Source organism: Strongylocentrotus purpuratus, unplaced genomic scaffold, assembly GCF_000002235.5.
Source record: "Strongylocentrotus purpuratus isolate Spur 01 unplaced genomic scaffold, Spur_5.0 spur5_scaffold_5, whole genome shotgun sequence".
Taxonomy (NCBI): domain Eukaryota; kingdom Metazoa; phylum Echinodermata; class Echinoidea; order Camarodonta; family Strongylocentrotidae; genus Strongylocentrotus; species Strongylocentrotus purpuratus.
The window spans coordinates 35,782,763-35,808,997 of record NW_022145611.1 but is presented as its reverse complement, the minus strand read 5'-3'; the positions used below and the strand labels follow the sequence as shown (position 1 = coordinate 35,808,997).

The following is a 26,235-nucleotide window of genomic DNA, read 5'->3' as shown; positions in this document are numbered from 1 at the left end:
GATGATCAACCTTTTCTGATCGATTCCACAACGTTTCTTTCACAATGCAATCGCATGACCATAACTGGTCTTTACCTTTAAGCGTCCGGACACACAACCCCCACCATAAGCAATCAACTGAATCAAAAGCAGCTAATAAACTCTCAAATGACAATGGTTTTCACAAAATATTTCATTTGACCTTATCTAATAAGCTTGCACATTCAAAATAATAAGACATGATTTTTTTTTGTTCAGTGACAGTCTCTCAGTTGGGCTTGATTTCATGAGCAGCTATAATAAGGGCTTTTTCACTGAATTGAGGATTAAGTGCTTGCACTTCATGATAGCAGTTGACTTTGAATGAAAGCATCCAAGAATTCAGACAATCGTATAGACAGGAAAGTTAATAAAAACAAAAACCTCAGACATATGAGAGGACAGGACAGATTTTGTATTATAGGATTACAATGTAATCCGCAACATCTCTCCATTCAATTTCTAATTGAAATTTCATTAATGCCCATGTTCATTTTTGATACGTGACTCGGTAACATCGTTAAATGTTGACAAAAAAACTGCATAATTTTTGTATGAAATGTTACTTATTATATTCCTTTGACTGGCACTAACCCTCTGAAATGCAAAAAATCCTGAACAAATTCTGAAACCACAAAGATATTTATGGTTTGCTTTGAAGGCGTTACTAAGCAGGCGCGTACGCAGGGGGGGGGTTTGGGGGTTAAACCCCCCCCTTTGGAAATTTTTTGTGTGTAAACCCCCCTAAAAAAAAACCTAAAACCCCCCCTTTTGGATTTTTTTTTTTTTTTTTTTTTTTTTTTTTTAATTATTAAAAAAAAAAAAAAAAAAAAAAATTATTCCCATGGCCGACCTAAAAAAGGTGACCTTACCCCCCCCCCAACGGAGCAAAATGTCAAATTTCCAAATTTCGAGACCAAAAAAAAAAAAAAAAGTGTCCTCTTACCCCCCCCCCCCCCCCCCCCCGCTTATTCAGCGGTCGGCTGAGTCGTTGCGATTTTTTTGGGACCAAAAAAAAAAAAAAAATGTGTCCTCTTACCCCCCCCCCCCCCCCCGCTTATTCAGCGGCTGGCTGAGTCGTTGCGAAATTTTCGGACCGATTTATAAATGTTAAAACCCCCCCCTTGAAAAAATCCTGCGTACGCGCCTGTTACTAAGTGACACCCTCTAACAGTAAATTCTCCTAACCATTTTTGAATTTTTCCCAACCGTTTTTCCATGAAAAATAGACATAAGACAGGCTTTTAAAAATCTTTCAACTCTTAAATGTCTAGAATGGCTTATAGAGCCAGTTCATTGCTTTGTGACGATTTACATTCACTTAAAATGTAATTCAATTGATATAATATTTGCGAAAATTATGGAATTGATCAGATCAGTTTTTCCCAATTTTTATCATTAATAATAATGGTCTGTTTTCACTCAAACTTTCGGATTATCTTTAATTGTACCGGTACATCTAGCATTGATGTCACCACCTTTGCACCATTTTCTCGCATCTGAACAATGTTACCCAGTCCCTTTAAAGCCCCTTTTATATGACTGCAAAAACAATGTTTTTAAAAAGGATTTTTTGTTGTAATGGTAGGTCTACAGCATTTCATTATGTTTCCAGCTATTAATCACCATATTCATGAAAATGGTAACATTGCCTATTACTTGTGAGAAACATTATTGTTTTTTTATTTTAATTATTATTGTTGTTATTTTCCTATTATTGTTTTATTATCTACTTGACACACACAATGTTTACAGCAAGTTAAGATGAGAATTAAGAATTGCCAATTATTTTGATGTTCTCACTGCTTATGATAGGTTTTTAAAACAATATGTTAGGATACAGTTTGATAGTTTAATTTGCTCCAAATTATGGATTATAGGCAAAGCAAGAGATAAAAAAAAAGGTGATATTCTTCTCTTGTTTTTCTTTTCCAAGGCCAAGTCTAGTCCGTACAGTTCATTCATCAACTTTCTTTTTCTGTGGGGAAGGTTATTTGATGTTATACCATGGATCTATTCATTTTTTTCTTCTAGTTTTATTGATAAAGTAATATAATACTAAATATTGTTCAGGTTCTACCGATTCTTGGGATCCTATAATTATGATTAAGATTACCGGTAAGAAAGTTGAACATTTGTTATCATGCACTATACTTCCGCCCGCCGTCGGCTGGATTTATCGGCCAAGGCAACTAACTACCGGTAAACTTCTCGACTCCAGCTCATGCAACGTTATGTAACCCAGCAACCGATTTCGTCGTTGTGAACCGTGCATGATCTTCTTACAATGGTGAGTAAAATGGTCGTAATTTACATGGTAATTCATGAATATTATTCGGAAAAATGTAATACACATAGTGTGTGGTTTTAAGGTGGGTGCTATTTGAAATAAATTGTACCTGAGAAGCGTGATAAAGAGTGTTCAATATGTCGCCTACGGGGCGTCGCATTCTGCGATCCCTAGCCTTTCAGCAGGGCATGGATTGAACTGAGCAGCCGTTGAGATGAGGGTGGCAGAGAATCGGCACGCCGTACACTCGCAGTGCAGTATCCGCTCATCTCGCATATTTACATGGGCGTCTATTTACTTCTCACGTATATTCTTATCCGAGTCAGTTTTATCTGCACTCTGACATTGATACTATCATGATTATCTCCCCAAAGATTTGCGTGAATCTTCTTTGAAGGATGCTGACAACTTCAAAGAAGTATATATCCAAGATCTTTCCCCAATTAATATGTAGAATATTCCTCTGACTTCTATCATAATAAGAAATGGAAAAAAACACTGGGAGAGCATTTTTGTTAGATAATCACAGTTACAAATGAATTGTTTTAGACTCAACAATAAGGCCAACTAACAAAACTTAAGGAGTTCCCGTCCGCGCCCGCTTCCATTTTGACCGCTGCTTCCTTTTGTTTACAATTTACTATTCAAGGAAATAAAGCAACAACAAAAAAGCGCCTTTTTTTTTTACTTGGCCTAACTAGAAAATAATTTCAAAGTACAACAATGAGGGCATCGTAACGATTTTGAATAAGTCTCTAAAAAGTATAGGGGAATATATTTCCAACTCCGAATTTTTCATACTTTTTTAAGGTTATGTCATAGTTCTGATTTGTGTCTCACTACCCTTAGATATTTTTAAACCTCTTTTCGATCAGCACATTTGAAATGTTTTTTAGGAGTGGACATTAAAGGTATTACAAAGTTTTGGGAAATTTTGAAAAATGGATGGATAGTTATTCTTTACAATTTTGATATATTTGGATGCCCCTGTGAATGTATTAAAAGCACCAGAAATTTTAGCCCCTAAAACATTTCTGCTTTCGAGAAAAAGTGAATATAAAGATTTACCGGTGCTCCCGGTAAATATTGATAAATTTCAAATAGCTCCTACGGCCGTACAATGGTAGCTGCGACCATGAAAATCTCAGAGTCTGTAGTTGTGGTATATAATTTCCGAACGAGAATAGCTAATCGGTCGATTTTAGTCAATAGACATTGTTTTATAGCTTAATTAAAATCTTGACCTTGAGAGGGAGCTATTCAACATAAAGAGTTTATTATTCATAATTTCATAACTTTAGACTCGATTTCAACCGCGACAACGATCACTGAATATTGTAGGATCGCATACGCTTCCAATTTGTTCATTTAAACCAAATTCATGACCCCTTACCAAAACTTTGTATTACCTTTAACTGGACTTATGCCTATCATTAATCTTTTGAGAGAATTTGGAAGAAATCTTTCTTTAAATAAGGGATCTATACATGGCCATCTTTGGGACTGGGTTGTGGGATGCAAACTCACCATAATTTTTTTCTGAGGGAGAAACACTATCAGACAAACCCTGTTTTCAAAGGTATTTCATTACTATTGTCCATTTCTTTTTTAATTGATTTTGTTGTGGGGGGGGGGGGGAATGCTCTGCCACTTACCAGGCTACAACACTGATTTTTTTGTTTGCTGTTGACATTTTTTGAGATAGACCACATCCTTCAAGAGTATGATGAGTTTACAAAAATAGAAGAAAAATTGTCTAATTTATAAATGCAATTAAAATCAATGACTTTCATTTTTTTAATGTAAGAAAGAACTGTTACCTATATGTAATTATTTCCTACTATTCAGTTTTGTTTTTACCGATATGAACTGCACATTGATGATACAGCTAGTTTTTTATATAATATATGAATGTAAACATGGTACTCTTCTGCATGAAGAGGGAAAATACACCTTGGAATAGTTGTAAAAAAACTTATTGCTGTTGGTGAATCTAATCAGAGATCTGAAGAGATCTGCAGAGATCACTCTCATACTGCCCTCTCGTGACAAAATGGAGCATAGATGTTCAGTAAGTACTAAAATTGGAATACACTGACGTGTCTTTTGGAATACATGTACAAGTAAGGAAACATGATCAATTTATTTTCCCCAACTATACTCATTTGCATTAATCTATTAGCATAAATATGTATTTATGTATGATTGACCAGTGCTAATAAATATGCCAATGTAAGGTCGTATTCATGGTGAGTTAATGTGAAATGTTATCCCATACCTTCATAAATCCTTTTTGTAATGGATACTTGATGAAAGGAAGTTGGCATCGTCTAAAAAAGGATTCCCTTTTGACCATTAACAAGTCATGGTATGTTGTGAAGGCATTTTTTTTGGCAGGGATGAAAGTCCACCATCTCCCCCACCCCCACTTATTGAAGTTTTGGCCTGCTCGTGCATCTCAGTTGCACCATTAAACTGTAGTACAGGCTGGAGGTTCAAAAACTTGAAAATACAATAAGGAGATCATTTTAAAGTTTGAACTATGATAATTAATCAATTAGGCCTACATCCCCCTCCTTCTCACGCAAGCCTTTTTAATGGCCATTACCAAGCAATATAAAATATGGTTTAAGGTGCTTTAAGTCTCACATTATGAGAGACTTCCTGTCTTTATTCAATCAGACCAGTGTCAATGGTATAGGTACTCTCCTGGCAAGGCTTCTTCCCTATCTCTGTTTGTCTTTTCCCTTTTCATGACAACACTATGTTTGGGTCAGATTCTGAAATGCTGCTCAGTTCACTTGAGAATTGAAATATATATTATATATCGTCAGTGGGGTGACAAAACCTTGTATCTCAATTTTTTGAGATTTTGATTTTTTTGCATAATTTTGTACATAATGGCCTACGACACCACCTGATAAATCCATGGAACGCCTCCTTCTCGGTTTTTTCACACAATTCCACACAAACACCCTTAAACTAAATCTTGTAATTTTAACCCCCTTTAAAGCTGCACTGACAAAACCTCGTAACATAAGATACGTAATTCCTTTTCCTTGTACATCACACACGGCCTAACAGTACCGAAGTTAGTGTATTCAAATCCTCGTACCTTATTAAACCAAATCCTCGTAACTCATTCAGAGTTGAAAGTAAAAACTTGTATCTCAATTTGAATAAAAACTAATAACTCATATCTCAATGTAGATAAAGGCAAAAACCTCATAACTCACTTTCAAATATAAAAACAAATATTTTACTGTATTTCAACAATGACATTAAGAATTGTATAAATATTCCAGTTTTAAAAAGAAAGGGCGGTGTCACAGCACTAAATTTGTTGAGACAGGAAAGTTTTTTCGCTCTCCTGAAAATTCATGATTTTTGAGATACAAGGTTTGGTCACCCCATCGAGGATATATATATTTCAACTAGACTAACATCTTGACATGTTTGTAATAGTAATTGAATAGTTTATCACTTATTTATCCCAGAATGTTAGAAAATTAAAGCCCCCACAATATTTCAAATGTTTATCAGTGATACACCTTCAGCAATTTTTTAATTGAGAATATTAAGTACACCTGTTTTATATTGGTACCATAGTAAAATAACTCCTGAGCCCTAAGTATTATCTTCATTATATTAGAGTAATTACATAGGTCAAAGGTTATGAAAAGTCAGCATTAAGTCCGAGACTAGCCCTATGGGAACTAGTCATTTTGGTGTTATAGCTCCTATAGCCTGGTCTGCAGGGGTTTGATCATGAGTGAGGGTTACCGTATGTAACTTTGCTGCCATTCAGGGGTGGCGGAGCATCTTTCAAAGTGGGGGTAGACCAGCAAAAAAGGCAATCTTCTTGAAAAAGGGCACCTATAAAGGGTAACCTCAAAGTGAAAAAAAGAACTGTTGATACCTGTTTTGTGGTTCCAAGATACTGCTTCAGCATCGTAATTTGCAGTTGTGTGTGTTTGTCTGAACTTCTTAAGATTCTTTTGTGAGCAAGCAACGAGCAAGCAAAATTTCCATTTTCCATTTCTATGAGAAATATATTGTTTTGGGGGAGATGATATAATAATACTGCCTCTAACATGAATGGCATTTAGTAATGTAAATGCAGTTACCATGACTTTGGAAACTCCTTCATTGTTTAAACCTTCATGTTATGATTGGTATGAAGTTCAAAAGGGCATGGGATGTGAGAGGTTGTAAGTGTAAAAGGGGCACACGTTTTATATTAAAATGACTAGAGTAGGGAAATTTAATAGCATTGAAAATGAGCACAGTTATATTCTAAAAGGGGCATGTTTTTATTTTCTTATGAAATTTGGGACCCTGCCCCCCTCCCTAGTGACAGCCTTTCATCAAGGTGGTAGAAAGGGGAAATTCATGTAAAAACAGGAACTTATCAGAGGGCAGTTATTTAAAAAGGAAAAGCGGAAAGTGTCCTAGTAAAAGAGGCCCTTCTCAGAGGTAAATACGGGCAATTCTCACACCTGAAAAGGGGCTCTCATCAGAGGTGAAAAGGGGCATTACCGGTAATAAGAATATGAGATAGGCATTTATTACAAGAAAAAGGGGCACTTATCAAAGTAAAAGTGGCACCTACCAGATTTTTAGGGCACTTTTCAGAGGTGAAAAAGGGCACTTATCTGAAGTAAAAAAAGAAAGGGTGGCACATTTCACATGTAAAAAGAGGCACTTTTGGAGTACTTGAAAAGAGTATGGGGGCATTTTGCACCCCTTTCCCCCTTGGAGTGCTGTCTCTAATGCCATCGGCCCAGGGCTATAACTAAATAAGACATTGGGTGTCATGGCTGTCAATATTCAGTCTGTTCATAAAAGCTGTTAGGGTGTAAATTATGACTTCAACAATCCAACATATACAGTATAAATACAGTACATATTTTTTTTAAATCTTGTAACATTAGAGCAGATACAGGTTGATATAGCTGATAATTGCTCTATTTGCTCAATACCTCCAATTATGAATAACTACAAAATATTACCAACTAACTAACTAACTAACTATCGAATGTACTACGAGAGGGAAGAGGGAGAGAGATGCATATCATATCACTCCCATTTTGGTTGGTGCACTCTTCCACAACTGTCAACTCATACTCCAATTGGCAGGTGTTGATTGTGTTACTGTTACAATGTGCAATATCATGATTGAACTTTCTCTTTTATGTATCATTTGCAATGATTTCAAATATCGATACTCTGTTTTTTCCTGAGTCATGACCTTTTCAAAATACCCTGCTTTCATCCTGTTGCATCTGTCATATTTCTAAGCATTGTATGATATGTTATAAGATCTCTGTAAAACTCTGTATATTTAAAAAGAAACATTCATGAAGTCTACATTAAATGCAACTGTATGTTTAAGATACATCACCACTCTTATATTTTTGATCTTTTTGTTTCTGGAGATAAGTATTTTGAAAAGTATGATCCCCAATCATTATCTTTCACTAAGCTATATTATAAAAATGTCAGGATTATACATTTTTTTATAGATTTATCTTAAATAATTGTATATTTATTTTTATTTGAATTTTCTATTCAGAATATATTTTGATGTAATATATTTCCTCATCTATTTTGGTTCATATTTAACAGGTGGTCCCTCCCCCATGTTTGCAGTAGCCATCATATTTTGTTCAGCAGTGAATATGCTACAATGCACCATGCAGTCAGATCTGTATAGAGTGAGTCACATTGCAAAGGCACTCGAGGGTTGCAGTCTGAAAATGGCCCTGTATAACTGACAACAGTAACCAGCTGCTTGCAGAGGCTCTTGTGCAAGGTAAGAGGGGGGAGTGGGTAAAGAATAAAAGACAGAGTTGGTGCCTTCCTTCCAAGTTGAATTTAGACCACAAATATCTATCGCCCTGAGTCAAGAGGCAACAAGATTTGGCAAGGAACTGTTGGATCCCGCATTTCTTGCTCAGTCCCTGGATATATTCTGTTGAAAGCATAGATTTGATCTTATGCCAGTTGTGATTTATAAAGGAGTAATGTAGGAATCCTTTCCTAGATCCTATAACTGTCATCAGCATTGGGTGAGTTCTCGTCAACAGACGTTTTGTATCTTTTCGGGACTTCTTATACATTTGATGTTGTTGTTGTTTCATTCAGTCAGGAGTGTTTGCCAAGGTTTGATCAGCACTGGTCTCTTGTTTCAAGACTGGCATCATATTTCTTGTTTAGTTATGACTCTGTTATTTGTCATATACCCTGTAATTCTATTCTGCCATGGTCATTATTAGTTAAATCCCCCCAAATTAGCTGCATGGCAATTTGCCCAAGACTTTTTGATTTCTCAAGTTAAAGTTCCAAGACGTTATAGAATTTTAAATTTTAAATACTTTCAAAATAAAATGGAAATTTCTTGGATTTCTTTACATTTATTACCTGAAAGAATATTAACCATAACAGTTGGAATAATAAAAAAAAAACTCATTTGATGAAGTGATTGTGAAAACATGATTTATTCTTCATAGGTAGAGTTTACATCTTTGTCAGAACTTTATAGATTATGCTAAAAAGTCAGTGGGATTGATCAATACAGTTATAAGAAGATATAAACTTTATAGAATAAACCATATTGTAACAATCATTTCATGAAATCAGGCTCTAACAGTTATTGAACTTCATGGGCAACCATGTAGAACAGCTCCATAGTTGATTACCTTTCCCTGAAGCAATGGCCCCTTGAGCCGACAAAACGCCTTCTACTAGCAATTGGGCTCACTGACTAAGCTCAGTCATGACCAATTTCCAGATTTATTGATACTAACCCGCTTACTTCCCTAATATTGTCAATCATTTCTCAGTGATTTATGATTAGTTTTAAAATACTCTTACATTAAAATCATGTAAATCTTCAATAGCCAAGAAAACTCTTCATTAGTAAGATAATGCTTGATTCTCATACATTTATATTATTTTTTATTTCCTGACTTATGTAGCTAGAACTAGGAAGTACATTGTAGGTATGCATGTAGATTTTAGTTATTTTACTCAAATTTAAACCCTAGGCATAACGGGGGAAATGCAAGAGAACAAACTGAAATTTTTGAGTATTCATTGTATTTGTCATGAATCAGCTATACCTTTGAAACTTGCCTGGGTATTAAAACACTATTAATTTGTCAGGCCATACAAAATTTGTTTGCCCCTCAAATGCATGGTATCAATTTGGTAATATGAACTTATTTTCTAATGAGAATGATCAATTTTAATATTACTTAAGAACTGCACTCTTGTAAACTATGTCACCAATTACTGGTTATACAAAATCAAGAGTGAACAAACAAAATTCTTAAAAATGCATGCTCTCTAAATGGAAATATACTGAATTATGTTTGCTTCTTTCATGTTCGAACTTTTTGCTTTATCATTAATATTGAATGGACCCAACTTGACTAGTCTGGGATAGCCTTTAGGAAAGTTTCTTTGTATCTAGATGCTGAATAAGTGATTTAGATGTTAAAGGTAAAGACCAGTTATGGTCATGCGATTGCATTGTGAAAGAAACGTTGTGGAATCGATCAGAAAAGGTTGATCATCTAGCATCTAGCATCTGCAAGGTTCTGGAATCATCAAAATGATAAGAAATTTGGCCCATTCTTCGTAAAGTTACAAGCACTATACACAGAAAGATGTATATGGGACTACCCTATATCTCTCACAGACCATGAGAGAAACAAATTTACCAAATATATGAATTAGTAGGCGGTTTCCCGGCAAATTTTGTATCATCATGTATTAGTCAAAACATATTCTTTCACATGATTGGTAATGAGAGCTTCCATTTCTTTTTTTGAAATTGGGGCGTTTCCAATACTGGTCTTTACCTTTAAGATATATATTAATAAATTATCTCATTTTCATCCTGACCATGAAACAATATATCCATCTTGTGTCAGTGATGGACATTAAAGCAGCTTACTGTACTTTTCCCCTTAAATATCATCTAAAGTATCAAGAGCAACTGAGAGCGATACAGATCTGTAGAAAGCTAACAATGCAAAGATTAAACTTAATGACAGTAGATTATGAAACATATACCCCATGTTGCTATAGCTCATGATCTTCTTTCACTTCTCACCACAAGTTTACAATAAATGTATTGATGATGTAAGAATGGTAAGGAAGCGGAGATAATCCCTAGGGCAGACAGAGTATTAATCAACATAATCAAAGCATATTAAAGTACTCCAATTAACTTTGTAGATGAGGTCATACACACTTCACTTCTGAGAAAGAAAAGATGATGAACCGATTCATGAGGTCATCTATCTCACCAGTTATTTGTTATCTAGTCTGGAAACTGCTCTGTCTTGTGAAATTGTGCGAATTCTGTCATTAGAATCAAGTAAGAAAGCACTGCATTACCTAGTTGCATTTCTTTTAGTTCCTTTTGAATTATATTAAGTGTAAAAAGAATTTCAAAATTTGATTTAAGAGTCAGAGTGCTAAAAATGCATCTGAATTTCGAGGTGACTCCACAGTTATTGTGATAAATTCAACCAGTGAAATAACAGAACGGGTGCTCTATCATAATATTCATATCTTAAATTATTGTTCTTTAATATAATTTATCTCTTACTCAAATGAATTGTCAACTATTCATTTTTTAAGAGAGTAGTTTAGTACTTCAGAATTTCTATTTCATGAGAAGAAAATTAGTAGTATCGAGGTATATTTTTATTCTAAATTTGGAAGGTCTGTGCAACCAACATCAATAGAGTTAAGAGATAATTCAATCACATGATACATCATGGGCTAAAATGTTATATACTCTTCGGTGCATCTAACAAAGTTTGTCTGTCTGATTTCACATCCCAGCACATTCATGTTCAAAGGAAACAGCTGCCCCAGACAAAGTTTCAAAAGGCTCAGCTGCAGACATGAATTAGCTACAATGTTGAAATCAGAACAAGCATTCAGATATAAAGAAAGAAAAAGTCTGATATGATGGCATGGAATAAGGGTTTCCTATGACCTTCGTTGGCCTCTCACAGGCCCCAGTCTCCCTAGATACTAACACTCACCACTACACCACCAAACCATGGTTGTGACTGGATTTCCGTCTCTGCCTTAAGGGTGTGTTCATGAAACCTTTGCAACCAGAGTAAAGATCATGAAACGCTCATTAGAAGTAGTTGATTTGATATACAATTACCGGTAAGCAGTTCCACATTCATGAAAAAATATTCATATTTCACACAGTGCTTGCCAATAGTTTGTAGCACTTAATAACTTCTTATCATGTTTGTGTTAAATATCACACAGAAACCTTTTATTTAGAGTCTAATAAGGATATTGTTTACAACAAAAATTGTTCAGACTTTGCAATATATGTAATATGACTCACACTTAGGGCTTTTACGTTTACTTACCGGTACTGTGTGATATTGTTTCATATGAGATCATAGTTGCAGTCCTGCAATTTCAGGAAGCGTTATATTTGGTAAACCATGTTAAAAAAATGCACCCGTGTTTTGAAATAATTACCTTTAAAAAAATCATGTTCTTGGGAGAAAAAAAGTTTTCTGGAAAGCTGAAGACAGGGATGTGATGATTTTGTAGAATCTAATACCTGAGTTTTCTGTCATCTGATACATGATGACAAAATGAGATATCAATTTTCCATCAAGTCATGTATATTTCATTGATGACAGATCTGTGATGGTTGATCTTTTTCTGAGAAGCAGACCTAAACGTTTTTTGTGTGAAAATAATATCAAACTTGAATTTTATATCCAACTTTCAAGGGAGCAAAATAATAGTTGAGATTATATTTTCATAAACTTCAACTTTCCTAAATGCTGTACATTACTCTTACTTTCATTTATATTTACTCCAGTTGATAAACTAGACTTTCCATTTTTATCTATTTTGACAATTATGCTTGGAAATAGTCATTCCATACAAAACATTTTGATATTTAAAAAATCTGTCAAAAAGGAGCAAATATGAGTTTTTGGAAATCCCTTCTAGGATCAGAACATCCTGATTTGATAAGTGGAATGTAAGATTGAGGTACAAAGATTATACATTTGATTCATTAGAATGTTGTCTGAAACTATCATCTATGATGACTTTCATATTTTGTAGAAGATATATTTTAAAATAACAAACATTTTGATTTTGTAACTTCTGTGATGACTTTCATTTGTGAAGATATTAGCTGCATACTGACTTTCCGTTGATGGAAATAAGTTTTATATTTGAGGGTAGCATAAGAGGCAGTTTTACTTTGCTTTACTAATTGCTGCTTTTATAGATATAGGTAAAACATATATTAAATGTTTGATCATGTGTTATGATGATATATTATAATTTGGGGGTTTTGAAGGGAAGAAAACAATTAAGAAATTATCTATACTACAATGCATCATGTAGTAATTGTTTGAAACTACAACTCGTCTGAACAAAATTAGCTCAATCATTCCTTTGTACATGTAAACAGCAGCATGAAGAATTCAAATTAGTCTCAGAAAATGTTATCATTCATTTTGATCATCAATAATCATCTTCCTATTCTCATTGCTTTAATCACTCTCGCTACTTGCAGGCCTTATATGATTTTAAATTTTGTAAATAATACATTGATTTAATCTAATGTTTGTTGTGTGGATATCCAAGCGAGAGTAATCAGCCAGCTTATTTTAAAGCCCATAAAGTTGAAAACTACTAGTACATTGCACTGTGTAATATATATATTGCTTCTTTGTGAAATACATTTAGATGTCTGTAGATGATTCTGTGATTTATCAGATTAACCTTGTATTATAGCCTGATAGGAGAATGATATCCCCTAGATCTTATCTGTGTAAGACAAATTGACTTGCATAAATTCACTGTTTTTTAAACTGTCACACTGATTCTCTTGACAAGAGGGAGAGCTTTAGAGTCTGTTGTGCTTTGTTTGAAGGTACACACATTGGGACTGAGATAGGAGAACATGATAGCCAGGAATTAGGTGAACAGTAGTCATTTATTAACATATGAGACATCATTTTTATTTAGATATCTGAACTATAGAGTGTATGTGAGGTGTATAGTGCAACAGTGCCCCATTGTTTTTGCTGGAGGTTGGTTGGTTTGGTGTGTTGGATTGTTCTTCTGGGCTGTGCAGTTTGAAACTTGCTTTAATTGGTTCTCAAGTTCCATCTTTTCCCCTTCGTTTTGAATAAAACCCTACAGAAAATTTACTTGAACTGCATGGTCAACACAATTGTTGCAAACTGTACAGTGAAAGGTTAGAAGTTCTGGTTTTAGCAACTTGGCAGACCTTCAGATACTCAGATTTGTGTCAGGCAATGACCGTGACACTCACATGTTTGGTTGCCTGTCCAGTCAATTCCCCGATCTTATCCAAGCATCTCAACCTACATGTAGTGACCTTTCCTTACTACAAATGAGTCAGATTTCCCATGTATTTGATATTCATACATCCACCTTAATTTCTCTTCCTCTGTTTTTATCCCCCCTGTTTGTATCTCCCTTCCCAACGTGCAGGGTTTCTGGAAGCTTGAGCGTGCCAAACAAAACCTTAGCCAGGAAGTGCCATCTACAGCTGCATTATGGGCACTGTGATGAGTAGTCAGAAGAAAGGTCGGAAGGTGAGAGGAGTGGATCATATAGATATGCCAGCTCAGCTGGAGAAAACAGGACCAGACAGAGCAGATCGGGAGAAAGTAGAACCAGATAAAGGTCCCGCTCCTGAGGGGAATGAATTACAGAAAGAGAAGTTAGACAAGTGGATACTGGAGACTTCTGACAACATGGAGTACCTGCAAAGCAGCGATGACTACGCTACCGAGGAGTGCTTCAAGATCTATGATAACCTACGGAAAGCTAGTACGCTCAAACCAAAGTCCAATCGAATCGTGCTGGCAGAACATCTACTTTCTGTAGGATTTGTGGAGATATTTCCCAGGATGTGGAATGACCTTAACAGCTATCAGATCTATGTGGATGAACCTGTTCCCAAAGCTAAACAAGCTCTCACCAATCTCAAAAGAATGCTGGGAAGTTATTGGAACTTTACAGACTGCTCAGATAAAGCCTGCACAGAATTTGGGAAACTGAAATGTTTAGACTTGTTAATCGAAGGGCTAAAGGATCCCGAACTGAGTGTCGATCGATTGAACGATGACGGAAAACGATATGTCGTTAAGGGAATACTTGGAATCATACATAACTGTTGTAGGAGAAAGTTCAAGAACCGTGCTCGTTGCTACAGTGCCATTGATAACTTGCAGGAATTAACAACGTCATCGTACCTCATCGTTCGGGCAAAGTCTTTCATAATCCTTGCGTATGTTGCTAAGAAGTCTGAGGTGGAGAAGCTACAAACAAACAATGGGTGTATGAAGTTCATGCTGAAGATGATTGAAGAGGCTCTTGTGTACAAGAATCATGTCACCAAAAAATATGGTTTCTCTGCCTGTGAGACACTACAAGGCTTGAATCAGTTAGCCATCAATGACGAGAACAAGAAATTAATAGTTGAGCTAGATGGGTTGCTATTGATTGGGAAGATGCTAGGAGAGAAATGCACAGATGAAGAACAAGAGACTGCAGCTGCTGCTATTTGGCAACTGGCGTTTGTTGATGAAAACAAGGAGAAAATAAGACAGGATCAAGAAATCATAAAATGTATGTATTTTTGTGTCTTTGGCATCTGAGAAATCATCTTTTGAGAGCCAAAAGGGCGTTAACTCCACATATTATATTTCAACACAGTGTTAATGGCCGGGTTGCAAGAGATGGACTGCTCTTAGTTCTTTGTAAAATTTCATATCGTTCAATTTTAATAATTTTGAATAAATTTCAAGCTATATATTGATAATCATATGCAAACCTGGGATCGACTTATTTATTCACTAATAAAGCCAGTGTCATAGTTGTTCTGAATAAAAATGAAGATAAGTATGTTTACATAACGATAACAAAAAATCTGTGTTTCATGATATTAATACAGGTTCATCATAGATGTATGTTTCATTGATTTGACTTGATAAATGGTATATTCTCATTCTCGTTATGATTGATAAAATGCATGACCCAACTCTCTCTTTGACAGCTCTAATGTTCCTGAAGAATAGTGAGAATGCAGCCATCAGAGATGCATGTACCGGTGCATTGTGGGAGATCTATGACACCAAGGTGCCTCTTGGTGTACACAACGAGAAGTCTGAGAGATCCCTGTCCTCATCTACCATCTCCATCAACAGTGAGACACCACACATCATGATTAGCTACCAGTGGGACTGTCAGGAGAGGATGATAGAAATCAGGGATCTACTCCAGAAAGCTGGATTCAACGTCTGGATGGATATTGATAAGATGGGTGAGTTCCAGAAAGAAGTAATACTGAAATTTATTGTTTTGTTACAGATTGAAGGCTGTTTAGTACTTCAATTCAAGACCACTCTCTCTTTCAGAAGAGCGAATTTCAATGCTCGTAGTTAGCAGAAAGATTAAGAATTAGAAAATAAGAGTTAGGGTTACTACATGTACCCCTAAGTGTGCATCTACATGATCGCTTGATGCCATTCTACACCCTTTTTCCCCTCTCTCTCCCTCTCGTTCTTGTACTCTTTTTATTTTTCCTGTCAATCTCTTTTGTCTCTCTCTCTCTCTCTCCATCTTGTCAGTCTCTCCTTCCCTTTTCAGTCTCTCTCTCTTTCCTGTCAATTTGCATCAATCTCTTACATTTTACCCCTTACTCTCTCTCTCTCTCTCTCTCTCTCTCTCTCTCTCTCTAACACCATACATCATTCCCAGCATTCCCATATATCTCCCCAAACCACAACATAGTCCAAGAATCAAAGTATTTATATGGTGAAATCTGTTCTAGGGATCGAATTATGAATAGAATGAGCACTCTTAATCAACAAATAGTTCAGATGTTAATGATATAGTCTGCCTGGTATGCTGATTAGTGGTAGAGGATTAATTTTGATCACTTATTCCACCTTCCTGTTGATGGATTAAACAATATGTGACGTCTAGATTATCTGCTCCGTCTATAGAGGTGGAGTAACAAGCCGATGAGTGCTATCTTATTTTTAGAGATACATTTATACAGTTTAACTTATCGGTAGTAGGACGAATAGGAAGTTTCCGTCCACGACACTTATATCCTCTTTTTTTTTGTCAGTTAAAGGAAAGTAATTTTCTCCATCGATGTCTAAATGAATCAGAGATATTAAAATCAGTTTATCAAGTCAAAAATTGTTATTTAGAATGGCAATTTAATGAGCACATTTAAACTCTAAGTCTATTAGATTTTGACAACATCAATCCTGATTAAACTATTAATAGATTAATGACCAGTTATTACCATTTCCAAATCATCAAGTTCGGAAGCATCTGTCGAAAACCAGAAATGTGGAAAGCAGAAAAATCATACACATCATGAAGTTTCATTGATCTCACTCTGTTCCTAAAAGAATTAGATAAAGAATCTGGGAACCTATTGACTGCATTTTGTGATATGAATAAATGTTTTTTTTTTAAAGAAGCCATTTTTGTCAATAGGAACAAAGTAAGTGCTATACAATCTTATGAATATATGTATACTGAGACCATGCTGTTTTTCAGTACCCCATATGACTAGTACAATGATGATGAGTATTTTGTTATTATTTGTTGTTTTTGTTTGTTTGATATAGCTGGAGACATTTTGGGTGCCATGGCCCAAGCTGTAGAGAGGTCTGCTCTCGTCCTTGTTTGCATGACTCAGAAGTACTTTGAGAGCTATAATGGGCGCACAGGTAAGCTTGTTGTCAATCTCATGGCTTTCTACAGGTAACACCCATTCATTTAGAGCTACTCTTTACAGATATGCTCCTATTGAATTACAGGTAGACCTATTACCCAATTAGTGAAATACATAATATCTAATCAAACTGATTATTTAATATTCCTTTTACGTAATGTGAGAGTATATAACAGGTTCAAATTTGTGTAAAATTCAGGCAGATGGAGTTTATTGCTCTAAAGTATGTCTCTTTTCATGGGTTTTATTTTAAAACTGTAACTGTGTCGCTGTTTTTGGAAAAAGTTATAACAGGTTCAAATTTGTGTACAATTCAGGCAGATGGAGTGTATTGCTCTAAAGTATGTCTCTTTTCATGGGTTTTATTTTAAAACTGTAACTGTGTCGCTGGTTTTGGAAAAGTTAATGATCACTGAAAAGACAAGACATATTTATTGCCTTTCAAACAGTGTATCCTTTTTAGGGATAATAGTACAAACAGAGGTAATTTCAATTAGTTTGAAAAGATAACTGATAGTATTGATAAATTGACTGTAACATTATATTCATTAGCTCAGTTGAATGGTAAGTTGTAGATTATTTCCCTTTATGTAGCCTTTTGTTGAGGTATCTTTTCAAACAATTACCAATTTGGGAATGTCAAAAATAAAATCAATTAATAAACCAGTGAGTGAATAAGAAAATGAATGAAAGATCTTGCAAACTGATATGATCCTACAAACTTTCAATCAGATAAGTTGACTAATATTACCCAATTACTCACCACTTTGCCAGTCTATGCTCTGGTAAAAGGCAGACACTTATTTCCTCTGATAAAATTCATGAAATTAAGGGTAAAATTCACAATGAAGCCAATCTACCCATCATATGGTTACAATGCAAGAATATCTATTGCTTCAGAGTCTTCAGGGAATCCTTTAAATTTTAATGTCAAACTTTAGTTGGTTTTGGATCCTAATGGTGTGATTTGATCTTCATATCTTAATTAAATTTAACTCTGCTCCCTTGTATACCCCCAAAATAATTAAAGAATAGTTGCTGCAATTTAACAGGGTATACATTCTTAATGTTCAATTTAGTTGCTACAGCAGGTGTTATGGATCCAGAGTTATGGTTTGCAAAAAGATGTTTATCTTTTGTTGTGAAAGCTATGAATTCCAAAAATTATACAGTGGCACATATAGCTGGAATGGCCAGGTATGGAGCTCATTCTGTGTTGGGAGGTAACATAAGATTCTTGAATGATAAGTACTTCATGGATAACAATGAAATTCAAAAGCAGTGGGCTGTGCAATGCCAAGTGAATGATGAGACAATACGCATAGTTGAACAAGTAAAGGAATTGATCAACTCGAGGGATGATTATTTATGTAAGGGTTTCCTTAACCGAGAGGAGTGCGAGGAAATTATCTTGTATTTATGCACGCTCTGATCTTACCCTGTTATACATGTATTCTGTTGTTGATGTTGTTTTTTTGTCTTTACATATATTGTGAATGTGCCTATTTGTAGAATATATTGTATATTTTTTTGTTATTTTTTTTATATGTGCTTTTTAAAGCGAATAAAGAACTCTTGAATTGAATAAGTAACCTAATTTGTTCAATCTCGAATAACCTTTTTATTCACATTTTCATCACACATGCTATTCCAGCAAAGCCTGCTTTTTATACAGCCAGTCTGTACCTATGTATTTAATTTGTAATTTGATTTGTAAATGCAATTTCGATTCAATTTTTAAATTTCCTCAGAGCATAATAGCTTGTCTGCAGACTTCAAACAGTGACCTACTTCCACCATGCTAATTGACCTTTGAAACAATTACGACAGTTAAGTAGGCAACGAGGCGTACACTTTTGTAAATTGACCCCTCACCCTTAATTGCCTCCTAGAAAATCAAAGAATAGGAAATGCCAATATGAACGTTAAATATTTCCATGAGACAGTATAATGCTTTCAAAATAATATTCCTGTCGAAAGTAGGACATAAACATGAATTTTAGGCAGCTGCCCGCTCTGTTGTGACTGAGTAACATGAGCAAGCCTTGGTTATCTAGAGGGTGGATGGTTGTCAACGAACCGTTAGCAACATGCCATGCTAAATTTCTCATTTGACTCACACAGGAAATCATGTCAAATCAAAGTAGATTAATGCTGAGCAAAGGAGGTGCCACATGCCGTTGATTGAGGTTAAAGGGATAGACATGTACTCGATCTGCCTTCTAGCTTTGTTTAGTGTCACAGTCAAAGCAATTATAGCGTATTAGTTTGTGGAAAATATGATATTCCTGGGATTAACAGTTGACCAACTAAAAGGCGATGGATTGACTACAAATTTAGATATGTAGCAACTTAGTGAATGAATTCAAGCTGGCGTAATATCTTGTTTTTCTTGTTTTTTACAAAGCAACAAATAAATAAGTCCTTTAAAAGAAGAGCAATAGTTTTACATTCCTGAATATCTCTTTCTTTGATTTGTTAATGATTGTTAATTCTTCTTCTTCTCCTCCTCCTTCTTTTTCTTCTCTTCTTCTTCTACTTCTTTTTCTCTCTTTTTTTCCCCCCAAATTTCTTCTCTTGTTTTTTGCTTCTTTACTTTCCAGGTAAAAAAGGAAATTAGAAAGAAGAAGAAAAACTAACACTAACCATCCCCAAAATAAGAGAGAGATATTCATACCTTTAAAACTATTACTCTTCTTCTAAAGTATTTGAAGAGCAAAATTCTTCATTTATTCATCAACATAATGAATGTTTCCCCATTCCTATCTTTCTTCCTTCTATCCCAACTTCTCAATTTCTTTATTTTTCCTGTTGCCTTTTCTTTCTCCAAATATTTAATCTTTCAATCTTTTTGTTGTTCCTTTTCTTATTTTGCCAAATCAGTCAAGTGAATCATAGTTTCACAAGTCCTTTTCATTTGGCAATCATTAGTTGTCATGACTTCCTTTAAGTGTAATAGTTTCCGTTCAGAGGATGAGGAGATATATCAGATTAAATTAGGACCATATGAGATGGATTCCAGATCCTCGCATCCTTGAGCTCTTAATGAGTCCTGACATCATCAAAAGCATTTATTGTTTCCTTCCTCAGTCTCTGTATCTCACGCTCTAATCTCCACATTCCTTCCTCTCCATCCCTGCCTGTACAGAAGCGACCTACGCCTACAAACTGAAGAAACCCATCATTCCTTTACAGCTGGAGGAGGGTTACGAGGGGGAAGGCTGGCTGGGGGCTCTCGTTGGTACTCTGCTCTATTACAAGATGTTTTCAAATGAGGTCATCCCGGACAATCTTCCTGGACTCATCAAGGAGATAGGAGACAGAGGCAAGATGCCCAAGAAAGTATCAGTCAAGCAAAATGGTGAGTATATTCAAATTTTCCCGTTTTCTTTAGTCCCAAGTTTACTTCTTCTATTCTGCTGAATAAAGTAATTTGTAAACTAAGTTATTTAGGAAACAGAACCAATAGTTTTATAGTTCCTTTATTATATATTTACAGGCTGATATCTGTGTTTTATACCTGTGGAGAGGGGGAATTGAAGCAAGGATCCTTGATTGCCATTTATAGGTCTTTTGAAATATCAAATGCAAGATTTCAGAACCAGAATTGATTTACTTACTGTATTTGGTATTCGTTTGTTATTTACCAAATGTCTAGATTGGAATATGGACCATTTTCAGTTTCTGTCGCAATTTACAACTTTCTTGTTGTTGTCATTTTCATTTGTGTCGTTATTGACAATATATTTAGGTGTATACATTTTAGGTATATACGTCTTCTATTAATATTGATCTATGAATCTTCACTTAAATTTATATATAATGCCCAGCCTAAATGATTTCATTGTGTATCAACCTATCATACTGACAAGTTTTAATTATCATTGTGTCATCCAGGAATCGGACCCCAGAAGTCCAGGATCACCACCTCCCCACCACCTCGGCCCGAGGCCCCTATTCTCCCTGCCAAGTCTTACAGCAAGGGATCCTCAGCGAGTGCTATCTCCAGGTGGAGCACGGAGCAAGTCCAGGCCTGGCTGGAGACCAATAACATCCACACGCTCCATACTACACTCTGCAGTCTCAACGGAGAGCAGCTGGTCCAGATGCGCAAGCAGCTTGCCAGAGCTCCAGAGTTCTTTCACAAGAACCTGAAGGAAGAGCTGAATCTGGGATTCATCTCCATCTTGACCCTGACAGCCGCCCTTGATAAGTTGCTGATTTGAAGAGGGCTGGATGCAAGGATTGTAAGGGATGATTCAGATTCAGGGAGAAAAAGCAATTGGACCAAAGTGTGGTCAAGTTGAAGGGGGCTAGGATCCGCAGATGATTCTTGCCAATGTGGAAAGAAAGGCTAGTCATATTGAAGTGAGGCCAGTGAAAAGGGTCAAGGATTTAGAGATAGTTCTTTGCCACTTTTGAAAGAAATATAGATCACTTGAAGGTGTTGTCAAGTTGAAGGGGGTAAGGGCTTGCAGATTATTCATGCCAATCTTTGAAGAGACACTGATCAGATCAAAGTGTGGCCAATTTGAAGGGACCAAAGATGTGCAGATAGTTCTGGTCAATCTTCAAAGGAACACTGGTCATATCAAAGTGTGGTGAATAAAAAGTGAGTGAGGAATTGAAATGGGTGAAGTTTTGTGAACATTAGGCCAGTGTGAACATTCACTTGTGGTCGAGGGTGAAAAATCTTACTGATCAGGCTGATTGAGATGCTTAGATGATCAAATTGGCAATGTTTGATGTTTGAACATTGGCATCAAACTTTTGAGATGTGTGTCATATGGATCACCTAATCCCGACCACACCCAATTGCTTCCTGATCCAGTATTGTTTTTGATAAATTCTTACATGTGACCCTCATACCATGCCTTCATGGTTTTACTGAAATATATGAAAAAGAACCATGCTATTTTGAGATTGGCAAAGACTAGATTTATGCACATGCTGATAACTTGGCATGGGATGGTATGAGTCACTGTGTTTTACTGATTTTTAGCTTGTGATGAGGTACATTACTCTTCAGGTCATCAACATCAACATGTGAAACCATCGCCAAGTTTATGTCAAGCATGCTACGTGTACACTGCAGGCAATTTACAGAGTGGGTGGCAAGTTACATGCATAAGCATTCATTACTGACCCTAAGTATCTGTATACAGAATAATGATGGAATCATGTATGAATGCCGTGATTAGAGTACCACTTTGATCTAAAGCCAAGAGAGGATTGGGATGTAGAGTTCATGACACCTTGCGAAATATATATAATCTCTGATGACTATGAATGCGCTGCAATATATAGATATTTTTATAACTGGATATTTTTCAATTCATCATGTGTATTGTAAGTGACATTCTATGTTTTCATAGGTTGCAGTAATGTGCAATTTTTTTGTCTAGGAAGGAAAAAATGAAACGGAGAATGTGTTCATCATGATTTTTTCACAACCCATGACAGAAACTGTTAATGGTTTACAGGGTACCACCAAAGCATGTATACCAGATGCAATCATGTATTGAGCTTCCAATGTCTTTACTTAGTTTCGTCAGGTATTTTGAAGAAAATCATGAAAAAATAACTTATGTGGAAGAAATAATTCACTCTTGCAATTCTTTACTCGATGTAATGAATGAATAATACCAAAATGTGTTATTCAAGTACCGTGTGCAGATCATTATATACCCTGTGTGAAGATCCTGTGTAATGAAAATGCTATTTTTAAGCCAACTATTATACTCGGTACATAATCCTATGTTAATAATGCTAAGGTATTATCTAAAGTGGAAGAAATCTACTCTCCAAAAGGCCCTGTCATTAACAAATATTTCAATATTCAATAGAGTTTAATTTTAAAAGTGCAGGCACTTGTGTTTACATTTACATGTAGTAGAATAAACCGTTATAAGCCAATGATAGTGACTATAATCCCTTGTGCTATCACCACTGCTCTTTATGATATCATAATGTGAAGCAAACCTTGAGTTTTTATGATAGATGAATTGTTTTTGTTGATGTATAATTGCAATCCAAGTTATTGATTCTGATAATGAGTACCCGTAAGGACAGACTTTTATACGTTTTGTAATAACTATTATTACATGAATGATGGGAAACGGCAATTGTGCTGATCAATGCATGATTGAAAACTGCAATTGTGGTGATCATTGCACAGAATAGTCTGTGTGTTCCATTATCATTTATTTTGGTAGTAATAATCATTGCAAGCTCTGTAATAAGATAACACAAGTATCCATTGCAGAGTTCTTTACTTTTGGCAAATTTTCAGGAAGTTCAGTATTCGAGTCGGAGAGATGAGATGTTGTAAACCAAACTTTTGGATATTGAATATATACAAAGATCTAGTGCTTGTGGCCGTAAATGAACGACACAATATCTAGTTAACTCGATTAAATCCTGTTCACACATGACACAATAAACGTTCTTTAAAAAAAAATGCTTTAGCAATCTAAAAACAGTTCTACATGGAAAGGAAGAGAAAGCTTACCAGTAGTGCTTAGATTCTTGGACAAGGTGTATAACCCTAATTTGTCTCTCTCAAACCAGGTTTATTAAATGGGCAATGCTTGGTTAATAATACTTGCAGGAAAAGCAGTAGTTACACCAATGTTGCTGCCCATAGTAAGTGAGACCAAAACATTAGTACTTGTATTATCATTCAAATAATAGAAAAAACACTTTGCTTTGCACAATTACAAAGGCCATTATGGGTACTGTGATCGGCATATTAAGAGATACAGATTTTTGACACGATACATATACATCATTTTATTTTGCTACAACAAAATTTAGAGGCTGTTTCCAATCTTGTCTGAACGAGGCCATAGGTGACAGACAATCATTGTCGGTGGCTCAGGAGAGTTAATCCTACTTAAACCTGACCGTTGGTTAAGGGTAGAAAAGGAAGTTCATTATGGAAAGACTGTTAAATTAAAGTTACCGGGTAATGAAAGCTTTCCTGTTAACTGGCAGCCTACTTACTATGAGAGCTGTTAACTGGGCTACTGTCCTATTTTAGGATAATTTGTTAAATTTTTCATATGGTTTCTTTCATCATTTCCTTTCTTGTAACCTAATCAATTCTGAAGTGTTATTTCATGACACATAGAACATGGAGATGCATGTGCCTATGTATTTTATGAGAATAACACAATGAAGGAGAAATGATAGATCTGTAAAGTGCTTTAAGATGTATTGCTAGTATTAAGTGCTTATAAATCTAGATCATCATCTTCATCTTTACCATAGACATTGCCGTTTTTATTCTTGCCATCTTTTTATCATCAACCTTTCCTTTCTACTCTTCATTTGATTCTACAGCTTCTATATTTATTATTTGTTTTTACTACACTTTGTATTAAAGTACAGATTATTAATAGATTAGTAGTATGTCACCTCTCTGTGTCTTTTGTTAGCTATGATGTCATGCTGGTTTGTGAAATGTTTGATGTTTTTATTCAGGCTTCCAACAGTGACACTAGCGACATAGTAGGTAAAATATAAAGTGTATATATGTATACACACATATATATATATAATATATGTAATATGATATATAATATAATATGAATTAAAATATTTGCTCTTTCTCCTCATTCTTTTTCTCCCATCTCTAGTTCACTCTGCAATATTACAACAGTGTTACATGCTACAAAAGGTTGGTCTTTTTAACAATTAACACTGGCAGGACAGGTTGAATTTGTGCCTTAGTTTGTCATTAAGCAATTAAAGCCTGAAAAGTGATACTGGTATTAAATGTACGAAATCATTCTGTCAATAATGAATTCTCAATATAATGACGTAAACACTCGATGATGAAAAGAAGACACCATTATTTTAATATTTCATTAACTTTCAATGGATAGTCCAAAACCTGTTGTAAACCATTTCTATTATTAGTAAGTGGACAAGTGTGTATACGTACAGCATCATAGAGTATGAAATATTCAGTCTTTCATTAATAATAACCATTTGTGTTGAAAAGATTCTACATGTATTTTTGTAAATAAATTTTTTATTCACTATTGTGCAATAGCAATAAATGTGTGGAAATATTTTATTTTGTGTATTGTGTAAAATGTTTGAAACATAATTACCAGTAAAGCGTTTTTATTTTTAGAATTTGGCTTTTAGGTAGGCACGTCAAGTTGCTCCTGGTTGTGTTCATATATATATACATACACAGTTTACCATTCATTTCACAAAAGGACAGTACAATATCAAGGAAGAATATAGGGTGATGAATGAAGCAAATCAAGAATAAGGGGAAAAAGAAAATAACAAAAATGAATTAGGGGTATTGAATATTCTAGTTGACAAATCCTACTAATGAATCTGATGTCAGGTTTAAAAAAAGAAAGATAGAATAATATTTTTCGAAAATAAACTTTTTGTTAAAAAGTACTCAGAATCAGTCTGAAGAAATATGCTATATCTTATACTTTATTTCATACAAATTCATACATAATACAATATACAGTTAAATTTACGTTAACAAAATACAAATAAATCTTGCAAAATAATGTAGATACATATGTACACATCTATCTTACAATATCATGAGAGTCTATGTATACTATCTTACAAAAGTAGAATAGATATTTTCATATACAAAGATATTCATAAACATTCTTTATCATAGGCCATTTATCTTTATTTTCATCAAATATCCTCTTTCTATCATGATAAATCATGTTTATTGAGGACAGAAGAATGCTAATATCAACATCCAACTTTAGTAATATTGAAGAATAGATTGTAGCAAGCTCTGACCTTCAAGAAAATATCTGAAAGATATTCTCATAAACATATATTAAATAAGATTCATATCAATATTTAGCTTGCAAATATATAAACAAAATAAAGAGAATAAAGTTTTAAAAAATGCACACTGAAATGCATAACCACAGAAACACACATGCTGGACGGAATAGTGCAGGAGAAATCAATCGAAACTCACAGAATTCAACAAATATTCGGAGCGACTACTCTACAGTTTCTTAATGGCTATGAAATACATATGCCAATTATTATTCAATCATTGCCCCGTTCTTTGATGAAAATTTTGTAGGAATTCATGTTGGTGGTACAG

The 26,235-nt window shown here is 35.0% G+C and overlaps 1 protein-coding gene across 2 annotated transcripts; it reads left to right on the top strand.

Annotated features, from left to right (window-relative positions):
• Nucleotides 1–1,761: 1,761 nt before the first annotated feature.
• LOC583612 lies at nt 1,762–25,182 on the top strand. 2 transcript variants are annotated; one of them, XM_030999640.1, is made up of 7 exons: nt 1,762–2,308; nt 7,937–8,123; nt 13,850–14,992; nt 15,420–15,686; nt 17,014–17,115; nt 20,269–20,481; nt 21,018–25,182. In XM_030999640.1, the coding sequence occupies exons 3-7, from the start codon at nt 13,915–13,917 to the stop codon at nt 21,344–21,346; spliced, it is 1,989 nt and encodes a 662-aa protein (XP_030855500.1). In that variant the 5' UTR covers nt 1,762–2,308; nt 7,937–8,123; nt 13,850–13,914; the 3' UTR covers nt 21,347–25,182. The 2 variants fall into 2 exon arrangements, with proteins under 2 accessions (XP_030855500.1, XP_030855501.1); XM_030999641.1 differs by lacking the exons at nt 1,762–2,308; nt 7,937–8,123 and adding an exon at nt 8,131–8,379.
• Nucleotides 25,183–26,235: the final 1,053 nt, after the last annotated feature.

Coding starts and splice junctions, on each gene's coding strand:
- LOC583612 (XM_030999640.1), top strand. CDS start 13,915: ATGGGCACTGTGATGAGTAGTCAGAAGAAAGGTCGGAAGGTGAGAGGA. Junction 14,993..15,419: donor GGATCAAGAAATCATAAAAT/GTATGTATTTTT, acceptor TCTCTTTGACAG/CTCTAATGTTCCTGAAGAAT. Junction 15,687..17,013: donor GATGGATATTGATAAGATGG/GTGAGTTCCAGA, acceptor TGTTTGATATAG/CTGGAGACATTTTGGGTGCC.